The sequence below is a fragment of the Pollicipes pollicipes genome, unplaced genomic scaffold, assembly GCF_011947565.3.
Source record: "Pollicipes pollicipes isolate AB1234 unplaced genomic scaffold, Ppol_2.1 Scaffold_5724;HRSCAF=6776_pilon_pilon_pilon, whole genome shotgun sequence".
Taxonomy (NCBI): Eukaryota; Metazoa; Arthropoda; class Thecostraca; order Pollicipedomorpha; family Pollicipedidae; genus Pollicipes; species Pollicipes pollicipes.
The window spans coordinates 55,532,928-55,548,055 of record NW_023596746.1 but is presented as its reverse complement, the minus strand read 5'-3'; the positions used below and the strand labels follow the sequence as shown (position 1 = coordinate 55,548,055).

The 15,128-nt window shown below is 54.6% G+C and overlaps 3 protein-coding genes across 3 annotated transcripts in view; 2 read left to right on the top strand and 1 right to left on the bottom strand.

Annotated features, from left to right (window-relative positions):
- The window catches only part of LOC119103231 (uncharacterized), an 8,827-nt gene extending 5,867 nt beyond the window's left edge, over positions 1–2,960 (top strand). Inside the window, exon 7 of the mRNA XM_037226672.1 lies at positions 2,906–2,960. Coding sequence (XP_037082567.1) covers positions 2,906–2,960 — 55 coding nt within the window. The remainder of the gene's footprint in view (positions 1–2,905) is intronic.
- LOC119103230 (pre-mRNA-splicing factor 38B) lies at positions 1,094–10,419 on the top strand. Its single transcript, XM_037226671.1, has 9 exons — positions 1,094–1,244; positions 3,026–3,179; positions 3,757–3,881; positions 4,185–4,336; positions 4,745–4,805; positions 5,992–6,111; positions 8,284–8,423; positions 9,379–9,825; positions 10,350–10,419. Exons 2-9 carry the CDS (start codon positions 3,035–3,037, stop codon positions 10,417–10,419), a joined length of 1,260 nt encoding a protein of 419 aa, XP_037082566.1. The 5' UTR covers positions 1,094–1,244; positions 3,026–3,034.
- Positions 10,420–12,005: 1,586 nt separating this feature from the next.
- Positions 12,006–13,394, bottom strand: LOC119103229 (complex I intermediate-associated protein 30, mitochondrial-like). Its single transcript, XM_037226670.1, has 3 exons — positions 13,372–13,394; positions 12,614–12,800; positions 12,006–12,236 (listed from the first exon to the last, which is right to left on the bottom strand). Exons 1-3 carry the CDS (start codon positions 13,392–13,394, stop codon positions 12,015–12,017), a joined length of 432 nt encoding a protein of 143 aa, XP_037082565.1. The 3' UTR covers positions 12,006–12,014.
- Positions 13,395–15,128: the final 1,734 nt, after the last annotated feature.

Sequence of the window (15,128 nt, the reverse complement as noted above, 5' to 3'; positions counted from 1 at the left end):
CGGTGTTAAGCTGTGATGCGGACCCACACAGCAGCGGACAACGCTGTCTAGTGCCTTTGATAGTCAGTTTTCGTTTACCCTCTCCATGGTAGGTGACGACGGGCCCACCAGCAGTGGCTCGATATGTGGGCATCACGGTATCGTACGTCTCCTGAGAGCAGGTCCAGTGAGCGTAGGTCTCGTGAGCGTAGTTTCAGCGACCTTAGGCCTCGTGAGCGGAGGTCCAGCAAGTGTAGGCCTCCTGAACGTAGATCCAGCGGGCGTAGGTCTCCTGAGCGTAGGTCCAGCGAGCGTAGGTGTCCTGAGAGTAGGTCCAGTGAGTGTATGCCTCGTGAGTGAAGGTCCAGTAAGCGCAGGCCTCGTCAGCGGAGGTCCAGTGAGCGTAATTCTCCTGAGGGTAGGCCTTCGGGGTTCTCCCTCTTCAGATAGCATGCTGTTACTGTCCAAACTTATTCTCTGACAAAAGAAACCTTTTTGGACGTTCTCTCACTTGGTACGCTTTTTTTTCTTCGACCTGCGTGGACTGAATCGTACCCTTATATCCTCGGACCCGCAACCCCTAAATTTCTGGTTTTCCGAGACCGGAGACCTCTAAAGGATCTCATCAATGTCAGAATGATAAAGGATCCCAACAGCATTAGAGCCCGGGAGAGTGTAATGCGCCCTATAGCGTTTTCAACCACGACCCTTCCAGTAAGCGAAGAGTTTTTATTTGCAGTGCGTATGGTTTACCATCTTCGCTTTGGGATTTTCTGATCATCTGAGTCCTGGAGGCCGGAGTCAACCAATCGATCGTGCTTGATGTTCAACACTGCAAAAACTTGCATTCGTTTGCCGACTATAAGCTGCCTCGGAGCGCAAGGGGTAGGGGTAGGCGTCATGACCCCATGGTCCCTTCTGTTGATATTTAATTGCCAAAGTCTGATGTACACCATATAATCACCTTCAACTCAGAGATTGCGTCGCACTTCCCACATCAACGCTTTTAGGCTTCGTACGTGGTGTTAATTTCATATTGCTGCAACGACTCAAAGTCGGGCAGCGACAAATATGACGTAAGCTTCACGCCGAAAGTTGTCTCAATAAGCACCACTGCGCCGAAACGTTCGAGGATTTAAAATAGGAGTAGCTAGTTAGTGAATGGCCTGTCTCCGAGTGACTAGTCGTGGTTAAGAAGTGTGGCTGTCCGTTGTTTAACTGGGTTGCAAGTTGGGACGGATAGGCTGGCGTTTAGATAAAGATAGGTAGGTGAATGTGGGTTGTACGTTGTCATGCGGTTAGAATTCCAATGTTCCAATTCCAATAATTCCATTTCCGTTGAGTCAGCGTGCGGTTAGAGTTAGTTTTTAGAGTAAGGTGCCTGGACGTAGACTTGTACGGATTTTTGAAAGGGGTATTGAGGGTTCTCATGGATCTCTACAAGTCCGACTTTGTACAAAAGGCTTATAATGCTTATGCAGAGTGAAATAGGCAAGACCATGAGTACAAGATGCATAAACTCGGGGCACTGCTGTGATCTTAATAGTTCACACTTTTCCCACCCTGTTTAACTAAGTTGGGTTCTTGTTAATGCCACCCAAATATATATTTTGTTGTGGTACATGGTTTTGCCAAATGCCTGAGATGAGACCTGTTAGCATTGCAGATGGAAGAGTGGTGATTCAGTCACAAGACATGTTATTATGTGCTACCTGTAATCATTCATGTGATAAGAGCCTAGGTAATGAAGTTTATTCTCTTAAGTTTGTTTTCCTAGAATGCTGTGCTGAAAAATATGTGCCCACTGCACCAGATGCCGGTGCAACATCTGCATGCCCAGCACCGAACCTCGGCCTGTTGAAATCAAATTCTGACTCAGCCAGAATGTGCAAAAGATTCAAGTCATTTGTGGATACAAAAATCAGTGTATTGCTGGCTGAAATATGATTGAAACACCATTGTTTCTCAAAACATTAGGTAGTATGTGCTGAAATTGTGATGAATGCACTAAGCCTGGAGCTGAGTCCTATGATTTAAGCATGCATGCCCTAAAATTGTCACCATTCTGTTGTTGCTATACCAAGCATGTTTGGTCTGACATATTTTTGCAGTCTGGCTAGAATGCTCAAAAGCTCTTCCAACATCATGAAGTACTTACATGTATTATTTTTTTGAAAATGGGAGCCAGGTAATATTCATGATGTCATTACTGGTAGATGGCTTATCCAATGATCTGCTACCAACTTAATGTTGTGTTTATGGCCTTTCACCATGTTGTTTCTTTTAAATTCAAAGGTAACTTTTAGATGACAGTGTTGTACCCAAATTTTTTACACCTTTGACCATTCTTGCCACCCTTTTTGTACCTTCTTTAAGCCTACACTCCTCATTTTTAAGGTACAGTCAAAGCTTGTACACAAACAATCAGAACGTAAAAAGATTCATCCCTAAGGGTTCAAAATGCCTAATTTTATAAGACCATTAAGGTTTTTCATGACTAACTTAGATAGCCTTGTACTGAGTTTTTACCTTTTGTGTGGCACATTGCATGTAATAGCCCAAAGCATTACAACAAATTTTTCCTCCCTCTACAGCATGATCTGACACAGCTATCTTACTGTAGGCAATAACACCATTTGCTTATAAGCTAGATGCATGCTGATCTCTGATGAGTGATCATCATGTTCATCATTGAAAAGTCTTAATGAACACACTGATTTAGTGTTAACAGCCTGGTGAAGTTATGTTATGTGATACAAATTAAGTGGGTTCCTGAATGGCTGTGTTCTTTTCTCTCATACCTGATCTCCTATTGTACCTGAGTCTAATTCAGTTAATTAATCAGTAGCTCATTAATAATCCTAATAATAATAATAGTCATTGATAATGATGATTTGCTGCATGAGCTGACCTGTGCCTGGCACAGGTCACTGGTCAGCTGTGGTGGCTTGTGTACTGTGCTGTTCTCAGGACTGGTGTAGCTGTAGCCTGCAGGAATGTGCCTGATAAATAAGTGTCACATTTTGACAAAATATGTTGTTTTCAGATCAGGACAATGCAGCAGAATCATAGTGAAGAGGATGAGGATGTGGAGTATCAGAAAAAGAACACCAATACTCTGCCATTATGGGGAAATGAAAAGACAATGAACCTGAACAATCTAGTCCTCACAAACATCCAGTCTTCACACTATTTCAAAGGTATGTCATTTTGTGCTACTGATGGTGCTTTGAATACTTTCAGTACAGATGTGTGTTGAAATGTCCAGAGTTCATAAAGTCCATTGGTCAAAACGTCTATATTCACTGGCATCCAGCATTCATAACATCGAGAAACTGTCCAATGTCCCTAGACAGGAGAATCATTAAGTCCTGGCGCACGGCATCCTGAACCCATCCTGAACCGCAGCATCCAGAGCTCAAAACATCCAGCATTCATAAAGTCCTGTGCACATGAGATCCAGGGGTTGAGATAATGTCCCACTTCTTTGCAGCCCTTAATCTAATGTGTTAGATACTGTCTGATAGAGGCTACTGTAGCCATATATTATATAGCATAATATAGTCCTGGGAAAAGCAGCTACTCTATCTGGGTTCCCTCTTTTTGATTAAGGGAGCTGGGTGTGGGATGTGGAGGGGGATGGTGTTGTTTGTGCATAGTTGTGACTGTCAAGATAGCATGTCTGTTTTATGGTCTGCTTGTATAATAGAGATTGTGTGGCATCCCTCGAATTATGTACAGTGACCTTGAAAGTGACTTTTTGTGTGTTGTCTGCAGTGAATTTGTTCGAATTCAAAACGTACCATGAAGTTATCGACGAGATCTACTACAATGTGAACCATCTTGAGCCCTGGGAGAAGGGTAGCAGGAAGACAGGAGGACAAACTGGGATGTGTGGAGGGGTAAGTTGGTTGCATGGAGGCCTTCATTGTTGGTAAAGACTTAATGCCTTTTAAACATGACACAAAGGCTGCAAAAGGCCTCTGCACACCATATTGGTTATATGGTGTTAGTGGTGTAGGATGTCTGTTGTCCTTTTGCACATGCATGTAATTAAAACCCAGAGACAGCCAGCCTGCAGCATGGACTGTGCTTCAGAAATATAGCTTGGCAAGGCAAGTGATGTGCAATGCTTGGTCATTGTCACTGACTAGGTGGTGACCAGGTGACAGTGGCTAACCAGTGCTGGTCGCCATTTTCACCAGGTGCGCGGCGTTGGCGTGGGCGGCATCGTCTCCACAGCCTTCTCCTGCCTCTACAAGCTGTTCACTCTCCGCCTGACCCGCAAGCAGGTGAACGGCCTGCTACATCACACCGACTCACCGTACCTGCGGGGCCTGGGCTTCATGTACCTCAGGTGGGTACCTGTGGTATTGTCATCGTTGACAGGGGCTACGGAGGAAGTCAGCAGAGGCAAAGGCTAGGAAACTGGACAGTCTCGGGACCCAAAAACTCACAGTGTGGTCATGGATCTGGTTTCCAAGAGTGTTGGTCTTGGCGAGGCTAGCGACCTCAGTGACCTTAGTGACCTTGGTGACCTCAGCAGCCATATGCACTGAAAAGTTACCAAATAATTACCAATTTGACAGTGTGTGGTTGCGCGACGCGCCGGACGTATTCTGCTGCATGTGACTTAGTGAAGGGAGCATCTTTTTATGTATGCTGTGCCGTGCGCCTCCCGCACGCGAACGGGCTGGCCTGGCGCGCGGCGGTCGCTCCTGCTGGCGTCTGTCGGCTCGGCTGACGGCCCGTCGCTGCCCGGCAGGTACACGCAGCCGCCGGCGGACCTTTGGGGCTGGTTTGAGCCGTACCTGGAGGACGAGGAGGTAAGGGCAGCGCTGGCGCGGGGCGGCGCCGCGCCGCTCCACGACAGCGGACGCCGTACTCTGGGACGGGGCACCAGTCGAGATACGCGCCCCGGTCAGATGCCGCACGCGCTCCTTGATCATCGCACCACACGAACACCGCACGAACAAAACCACAGTGTTATAAAGTGTTTCGCCTGAAAGGTCAGTTTAAAAGGTGCAAGTAAGGATGCTAAAATAGTCGGAAGCACGCGTTATCTGACAAGTATTGTTGAAAATTACCGGACATTTAAATTGGTATCTTTCCCGCAATCAGTGCGGCCTGATAGCTAGAGACACAGACCTTGGTCCCAGGGCTCAGCAGCTAAAGACGCCATTTGCGAGACACTAGCAACGATAGCAGGTGAAGGATATTCTGAAATTGAGAGATGTGTGTTCGTGTTCCAGGGGCTGTCATGGAGATATTTTCCTAGGCAGATGAAGATGGGCTGCACAAAAAAGATTCAAATTATCATAGATCTGCAGCGCAGCAAAAAAAAAGTTCATAGATGTTATTTGATACATATCACGGCCTTTTTCAAATTGACATGCTGTGCGTATGAAGACCACACAAGCGACCATACCAGACGAGCATTACCCGGTGCTCGCGTCCGCACCAACCACTCTAGTGAGCCTCGGCTTCAGCTCCTTCCCACCAGTAATCTCAGCTGACGGCTATGTATTTCGGCGCGTGTTTGGCCGGTGCGGCTGCGGGTGTCTCGGGTCCCACCATGCCCTCCCGTGCCGGGCCGGGCCGGCCGGGCCGGTCTGTGCCGTGTTTGTGTCTACCGCGCCTGACTCTGTGTGTTTGGCACATTGCGCGGCGGTAGCGGCGACGGCGGCGGCAGCGCGGCCGCTCGGATGACCCTGAACCGGCCTGTGCTCTGTTCCGACAGGGAGCTCTGCGCCGCTCGGAGACGCCACGGACCGTGCGCCCTCGCAAGTAATCAGGCAACGACGCGGGGTGGGCCGGCTTTGTCTTCGCTGCCTCACAGTACGCGTGCGTGGCGCGCGCGGGCGCGGTGGCGCGCCGCGTCCGGTCGCGGCGCGGCCCTGTGCGCTCTCTTGTCAGTCAGCAGTGCCGTCGGTCTGGAGTTGGCCGCGCGTGGCCGCCGCCGTGCGCTGGCGTCCGCCGCTGACGCCGCCGCCCTCTGCCCTCCACCCGCAGATGATCGACGTCAGGGCTGGAGGCGGCGAGGAGATGACCGTCGGCGTCATGGTGCGCAAGATGCTGGTCAAGCTGGACTGGTACGGCACGCTGTTCCCCCGCATCCCCGTGCCGATCCAGGTGAGGTCCGCGCCCTCCTCACGGAGCAAGCGGTCCCCACGTCCGCCGTAATGAACGACTGGGGAACAGCCTCGTGGCCTGGTGATGATAAACGGCCATGATAGACAGATTTCTCGATCACGACGGCGATGATGTAGCCTGCTATTGTGGTGTGTGTGTGGTGCGAATCATTTGATTAGCTGTATGTTCATGGAAATATTTGCGTTTCCAATATAATGAGGCGCCTGTTTACGTTTACTAGACACCGTGCATCATTCCTCATTAGGCGTTGTGACCGGAGCACTCAGGGCAGCACCAGTTGCCAGCCTTGCGGTGCAAGTAAATGAAACCGGCGTTGGCACTGAGAACGGAAATGCTTGGCATGTGATACTATTGCAAGCTGGTCCAATTTCCAAACCATCCGACTCACCGAGCACTTTTTGCACGTATTGTTGCAAGCATGTTTCAAGGTAGCGGAAGGCCGTACGCTATTCCATTTGGCGTTCAAATGAAGGGGCTGTTGTGCGAAAGTGATATTAGTTTGCGTGGTGTGTTAACGTCGCGTCCCGTGCTGGTACCTCCACGGGAGCTAATTTCGCCAAAAGTGGATGTCTCCCTTTCATGCATCAGCAAACAGGGAGCGATCCCAGGCGACTTAAGGTCGAAGGCTTTGGGACACATCGGGTCTCACATAGGACTTAAAGCCACATATACCGATGGGGTCCAAAAACGGAGGTAGGCGTTGGTGCTGCATTTATAAATGACCAAGCCATTCGGTCACTTTCTTTACCGAAACACGCCTCAGTGTGCACCACCTTGTCCCACTATACAAGATAATAACGAGCTTGCTGACGCGGCCGCAAAATGGTCAGCGCGCGCACCTTGCGCCTGCTCTCTACCCTTGCCGGCAAGGAACTTTTTCCCTGCCATCACGACATATATGAGGTAGAAGTGGCAACGCTGCTGGGACGCGACTGTGAGCAATAAGTTAAAGGTGATCAAGCCACAGCTGGGTCCATGGCCGTCAAGCTCGCGTCAGTTGAGACGCAAAGAAGTAATTCTCAGCAGGTTACGGATTGGCCACACGCATGTACCGCATAGCTACCTCTGCTGCGTTGAAGAACGGCTTAAATGTCATTGTGATGCGCCACTTACGGTTCGCCACGTTATTTCACTCTTACCCACAGTTCCGCAAAGAGCAGGCGCCTGGAGCGGAGCGGGCGCTTGGAACGAGACACCTCAGGTCTCACCTTTTCAGACATTAGTGGTGAAGATTCTCGTATGCTCGGCACGGAACAACTGTTCTCATTTTTGACAAGCGTAGGATTGACAGCCATTTCTACACTTTGGTAGCAAGTTAACTGTTATGGACGTAGAATGGCCTCAGAAGTCGGCGCACCCTAAAACCCCAATGACCATTATCATCAACGTAGTTAGACACCTGCTGTCGATCACTACACCCACACTTCGTCTTCTGAGCGCACGCTTCCAACCCAGTGACGACCCCAGAAGGACCTGTACGAAAGCTTGCGCAACAATGCACCATTGACCAGGATAATGTCTCCAATGCATATCCCAGCGCGTGATCCTCCGTCACGCCGCGGGCTCCCCCTCTCCCCCGCTGACCGTGTGCTCCCTTCTGTTGACCGTACGCTCCCGTCCGCTGACCGTGAGCTCCTCTCCGCTGACCGTGAGCTCCCCTCCACTGACCGTACGCTCCTGTCCGTTGACCGTAGGCTCCTGTCCGTTGACCGTACGGTCCTGTCCGTTGACCGTACGCTCCCGTCCGCTGACCGTGAGCTCCCTTCTGCTGACCGTGAGCTCCCTTCCGCTGACCGTGCCCTCCCTTCCCGTAACCGTGCGCTTCCCTCCACTGACCGTACGCTCCTGTCCGTTGACCGTACGCTCCTGTCCGTTGACCGTACGCTCCCGTCCGCTGACCGTGAGCTCCCTTCCGCTGACCGTGCCCTCCCTTCCCGTGACCGTGCGCTCCCCTCCGCTGACCGTACGCTCCTGTCCGTTGACCGTACGCTCCTGTCCGTTGACCGTACGCTCCCGTCCGCTGACCGTGAGCTCCTCTCCGCTGACCGTGAGCTCCCTTCCGCTGACCGTGCCCTCCCGTCCCGTGACCGTGAGCTCCCTTCCGCTGACCGTGTGTTCCTGTTCGCTGACCGTGCGGGCCATGTGTTGCAGATGAAGGTCCAGAAGCTGCTGAAGGAGCGTTTCCCGGCGATCGGGGGACCGCAGGCAGGCGAGACGCCGGTGGCGCGGCCGGTGGCCCCTGCCGAGCGGCCCTCGCCGCGCGAGCGCAGCCCCGGCCGGGACCAGAACAGGTCGGTGCCCCCGCTTGCGGACGGCGCTGCTGTGAACGGTGCCTTAGCGTGGGTCGCTAGAGCGTTGGTGATTCGCTAACTGGGCGTTATATCGGATGGAAAAAGTTAAATGCAGTCGATAGAAAGCATGCACGTGGTTTGAATTGTCCACACGCAAAAATGGTGGCACTGAAAATGATCCAGTGGTAAACGCTTGTGGGGACTAACGCTTATTAACGCTGGATAAACGCTTGTAAACGCTAGGTGGGAACATCGAAATAGAAAGTGTTCGAATGGATGGGTGTCGTTTCAACCCATATAAATTGTAGTTTCAGCATTTTTCTTTTTCTGCAGAACATTCATTGTCATGTCGGTTTGTCGGTGTGCGATAGTTTCCCATGTCAGTAGTTATCCCTATGGATTTTTTTGCCAGTCGTCCATCACTCATTTCATTATCTGTGACTGTCTCTTAGTAATAGCGTGTATGTGTGACACTCAGTACGTTTCCGGCACGATGGAATGGAACAATTTTCCATTTCGATTCTTGTCGATATTTTTATGCTGTCAATAATCTGGGTTCTCCATGATTTCCGCTCTGTTTTTCTGTCGATCGTTTATCATCCGTCGTTTGGTTTTACGGGCGTGTCATGATACCAGTAACAGGGGACCATCCGGGGCGATCTGTAGTCCCTAAAATGTGCCACGCCAATTACAGTTGACCTTTTAGTTCCGTAGCGTGCGTTCAACGTTGTTGCCTATCGGCCTTACCCAGACGAAAGCCTGCGTGGTGTTGTGGGGAATCCGGCTGGCTTCTCTGAGCTGTCTCATCATCGGAGTGTGCGACCCGTGGCGCTTGTGTTCAACACTCACCGCGCCCTCCGCGCGGCCGCATGGGATCGCCCGCGGGCGGGCGGTCGCCTCCGTGGCCGTGGGGGTGGCAGTGGACCGGCCCCACTGACACTATCGCCGTCCGCAGGGCGCCACAGGCACGCGACATCGCCGAGGAGATTGCCATGGAGAAGGAGCGCATCCGACGCGAACGCGACCCGGACGCCGGTGCCCGGGAGGGGCGCGGCGGCAGCCGGGGCCGCGAGCACCAGGACGGCCGCGGCCGCGAGCGGCGCGACAGCCGGAGTCGAGACCGCCACGATGGCAGAAGTCGAGACCATCACGACAATCGGAGTCGAGACCACCACGACAGTCGGAGTCGAGACCACCACGACAGTCGGACTCGAGACCACCACGACAGCAGGAGTCGAGACTACCAGGACAGTCGAAGTCGAGACCACCAGGACAGTCGAAGTCGAGACCATCAGAACGCAGGAGCCGCGACCAGCAGGAGAGGCCGCGGGACCGCCAGCGAAGCCGGAGCCGCTCCCGGGAGCGCCGACGCCGCCGTAGCCGCGAACGGCCCGGCAGCAACGTCAGGAAGGAGCGCGGCCCAGCGGAGCCGGAGGCCGGAAGCCGCGAGCGGCGCCGCTCCCGCGAGCCGGAGCGGCGGCACCGGGGCGGCCGCAGCGGCAGCCGCGAGCGCCGCCGGTGAGCGGTGGCCGTCGGCTCCGCCCGCCTAGGGCGCAGGAGAGCGACGGTGCGGACAACGCGGGTCACGACAGCGGTCCGCTAGGCCGTCGGCTCCGCTCGACATGGGCGCAGGAGAGCGACGGTGCGGACAGCGCGGGTCACGACAGCGGTCCGCGTAGACCGTCGGCTCCGCCGCCATGGGCGCAGGAGAGCGACGGTGCGGACAGCGGGTCACGACAGCGGTCCGCGTGGCCGTCGGCGGCAGCGCGTCGTGGCAGCAATGGCGGGTGGCGGGCCTACGCACGGGACATCACCCCCGGACGGGGGGCATCTGAGCGCCACACGACCTGGGGCGTCCCGGCGAGGTCGGGGCCGCTCGCGCGGGCTCGAGCGCGGCCTCGCGCCAACCGCGCCCACTCGCCACAGCCGTGTTGTGCGTGCGGACTGGGCCGACCGCGCCTCGGACGCGATGGTGGTCCGCGGCTCGCGGCCGTGATCTCACCGCTAGTGGGACTACAAAACCGCTTGGTGGCGCGCGAGCCAGTGATCGGGGCGTCCCCAGTGGCGGTGCGGCCGGCCTCGCCCCACCGCCGATGTCAGGTCGTGACCTGTCCTCATGCCACGTGGTGTCGTGACCGGCATGGTGGCGGATGATCGGTTTATATGGCGCGTGCAGCGCGGGCTCTGTTGCCGTTGTGTTGCTTTAGCCTGTTCACGCGCCCGACAGATCGGTACGTTCCAGTGCTGGGTGAGGACTCGCCATCCGAATGTACGCGAAGACGTGGATTGACCATACACCTAAGATCGGCACAATGTCGTTTGTGGTCCGGCACGAAGTGGCCGGCCCGCCGGCCGATGCTACGGAGGATAGGAAGGTGATGTAGACAGGAATAGTCGGCTCTTCATTGCTAGAAGTATTACATCGTCTCAGTACTGCAACAAGAGTTATTGCTCCATCTTGAAAACGACACCTGCGATATCACTCCCCCCCCCACGAACAGCATAGAGCGCAACATGCTGTACCAAGCCCGAGTTCCCTACATCGGAGCAAGTGTCATCAAGCGCTCTGAGCTGCCAACTGAATTCAGCACGTTAATCCCACATGGATGAAGATCGAGTGCGGGCACTTGGCGACGCGCGGTCTCCGGGGGCGCATCTCGCTCATGATGTAAGGGCGGCAGGCGTCTCTAAGTTGTAAGCTCCGCTGTGGATGTATCTGTATGATACGCGGTTTTATGGGTCAGCAGGTCTGCTCGAGCTGCAGAGACATTCCGGACGGAGACACGACTCGCGCCACCAGAATGGAACCCTCGTGGATGTGTAAAGCCTATGTGCGTGGAGTGAAGTCGATATGCCAATCGCCAGACAGACAGATCGCTTTCTGTATGATTAGTTTCCCCATAACCACACGCTACCGCGATTAGGTAACAAATAGCGAGGCTGGCAACTGCCAGCAGTGGCAAACGAGCGCTTGGAGGTTGCGTTGCACGCTGCTGTGCTCGCTGGCAAATGTCCGCGAGTCAGGTCGAGTCGACAGAGGTAATGAATCACTCGCATCTATTCGTTGCTACAGGCGGCTGCAGTTGGGTGACGTGCTGCTGACATGTTCGGCGCGCGCAGCGGCCAGACCCGCGGCGTCACGCCTCGCCCGAAAAACCAGAGCCCAGGTCAGCTTGGCACGAGCGCAACACGGCACATCCACAACAAACGGCTAGTCTCGGCAGGGAGCGGGGCGCAGTCGGCGCAGAGCCAACATCAGCTCGGCACGAGCACAACACGCCACATCCACAACAACGGCTAGTCTCGGCAGGGAGCGGGGGCGCAGTCCGGCCCAGGTCTCCTATCACAATGAGGTCAAGCACGCGGCACACACGCTCGCACCAGTTCCAATACCGGTCGAGCGATCGAGGCTGCGCGCCCGCGGCGGGCCCGGCCGAGCCGCAGCGCTCCCCTGAGATGGCAGACGGGCCGCACCGCCAGCCGACGCCGCCGCCGACCGCACTGGCGCCGGTTCTGACCAGCACGGCGACGGCCGCCGGCGCGGACGCGCCTCGCAACTACAGCGACGCCGGTCGTCCGGCGGCCAGGCGGCTACACGCCGGCGATGAAGGACGGCGTCTTGTACATCTCGTAGGCAAACTCCTCGTCGTGCTTGGGGTCCATCTCGAGCCCGATGTAGTCGATCTCCAGCTGGAAAGGGCCGCTCACGCCGGCGGCCGTGATGCCGATGCTGGTGATCCGGTCCTGCATCAGTGGGCACTGCTTGTCCTGGATTCGTCCCTTGCTCGACAGGAAGAACTTGGAGAACGGGATCTGCGGCGAGGCGCGGACGGTGAGCGGCGCGCTGCAGACTGCGCCTCCGGTGGATACCGGCAGCGGCTCCGGGCGTGGCAGTCGGGAAATACACCGAAATGACTGTGGAATGTTGGCAACGCTTGTCAACACAATGGGGCTTGACGGGGCAGCTGACCACAACGGTCGCAAGCATATCAGCAGCCTCTGAGTTGTTTTTTTACCCGGTTTGGACAGTGCTATCACCACGACTACGCTTCACGGACGGGACGAGGCGACACCACGCACAGGCAGCGGCCGTCCGTGCGGCCCAATACGTCACAGGGCGAGACGCAGCTGCGAGTCGCGCGCTGGCGGTCCTGCTCACGCGGTTCGGGAGGGCGCAAGGCGACACCCACCCGAGACACCTGCCAGTACGGCCCGCCGCGCGTGTACAGCGGGAACGAGTACATGTCGTTCCACATGAGGTCGAAGTAGCCCATGGAGGCCAGGTTCAGCATGTAGGAGCGCCCGTCACCACGCACGCGCAGTACCACGTGCGTGTACGCCGACCAGTCGAAGAAGCCGTCCCGCTTTGAAAGACTTCTGGAAAGTGGAACGCGAGTTTTTCAACGCGCTGTGTAGTGCGGTCCACCTGCTGGACGTGGCTGGCACCTCTGGAACGCCTCCAGTGACGTGTAGAGGATGCCTGATGACGAGCGATGTCTGTCCCCAGATGTCTGGCGCATATCGTGAGCACTGAATACAAATGAGCAGTGGGCCAGGGCAAGTGCATTTGCAAGCTTGGGTATTCCCTGACATTGTTTCAAGGAATTTAATAAAAGATATAAAATATCATAAAATAAGTGCCAAAGCTTATGCTTTTGCAACACAAATACCAGACTTCAGCACGCACAGCACAACACTGTTCGTTCCCAAAACAATTCGTCAAGGTCTCTGGTCACTCCTGTCCGTGCCAGCCCCGGCGCATCTCACGCATACAACGCCACTGCGCAACGCCCTCCAGCGTTGTCATCGCGACAACGGCCGCATGGCCCGACCGCACTCCTAGCCAACCCTAACGGCATCGACACCCCGTCCCACGCGGCGGCCCGCAGCCCGGCGCGTCGGCCCCGTGCGGGGACCGCGCCGGTCCCGTGAGGGGGCGCCGACGGACCTGCGGTCGCAGAACAGCGGCATGTTGCAGTAGCCGGCGCGCTGCTTGCTGCCGTCCTTCGGCGGGGGTCGTGTCGAGCGTGCCGCGCAGCACGGCCTTGCCGTGGCGGCCGAGCACCAGCTCGCCCTGGCTCTGGCCGTCGCTGTTGTCGCGGTCGGCCGTGACGATCCAGCGCTCCAGCGCCGCCTCGCTGTTCAGCTGGAACACCGTGTCCACCTCGCCTGCCGGCAGCACACGCGAGAGCGTGAAGCGAGAGGACCGCGGTGGCGCCAGTACGGCCCGCCAGCCGGCTGCGCTCGCCGGCGCCGCTGGAAACGTGTCGCTTGCCGGCGCGCTCCCGGCTTGGTCGGTTAGGCGCAGCTGTTTCAGACGTTGTCGAAGGCTGTGGTAACCGGGGCGAGTCACGCGTTACGCTGCCTGTACACGGACGGTCATGCTCACTGCCACGCGTTGTGCGGACGCACACCCACCTGGTCGCACGAGAAAGAGAGGCCTCCTTGGTGAATTTGTTCCAGAATTCGTCTTTCCACACACCCACTTCATGTTTCAGTTCTTTCAATCCATCAACTACCATCTGTTTGTCAGGAAGTGTCTTCCTCTCCCTTCCATATTCTGCTTTGATATCTCTCTCCAGAATTAAAAACTGGCACAGTCGTCCTCAGTTGCCTGACGAGCATTTCCTGGCAACCTGTTAATGCAAGACCGCATAGCTTTCGGCCAGCAGCGGCCACGTTTCCCTAGAAGACTCATGTCTGCAGAGCTACAGTGGGCATAGGGATGAACAGAAGACTCTGAAAAACAAAGAATCATTTGATGTGCAGTGCAAGCAGTACAGAGATGGAGGCAACAAACATTTGACAATATGCAGAAAATTTGCATTGCAACATGTTATACAAATCATATTTTGAATGATAACAATATTGAGCTAATCATATACCCACCCCCAAAACAGACAACATAAACATACTTCCGTGACTATATTGCCCATAATCACCACAATGAATGCCCAAAGAATCTTATGTCTTTGTAATTGATGTCTTAAAATGTCAAGCTAGTTGTGTAACTGGCCCCCAAAAGCAACAAACAGATAGTGTATAATAAATTACCAGCACCAAAACCAAGACGTTTACATGTTCCATGGCAACTGACAGCACTGTCAAGCATACAGACAAGTAAATTGTCAACTCCACTCCAGCCCTTAGGCATTATTTCTTCATTCATATGAAGAAAAACCTTTCACCTCTGTACCCTGTAGGGAGATGATGGGCATGTGATCTAGGTTCACGGGGTATGATTCCCAGAGCAGGCACATGACTGGCCACACTGGCATGGCAAAATCTGCTGGTAACTGGCTGGGTAGCCATGTCATGGTACTGTATGGCATGACAAACATGCTGCTGCTCTCCCTCATAATAACCCTCAAGATAGGCACCTGACGAAGGTATTACTGGGGTTGGGGCTTTCAAGGGCAGATGTGTGCCTGATTCCCAAAGGGTAGATGAAGGATGCTGTTAGGGTTCCAGGTTAATGAGATCCCCGGATTGGACTCTCAGTTCTTTGGGGTTTCAGGCGCAAGCACCAGACAGGCCAAGCACTGTCTGGTTCAGGGTGCATGCAACTAGCTTCGCTTGGTATTTTCTCTGGACAAAACAAACTCACTCAAGATTTTGTTCTATATTGTGTATCACAGGCCGATACAGTCAGTCATACCATTGTAAAACCAGAACATGCAGGGCTCAGCACAGGTGTTGATTTGT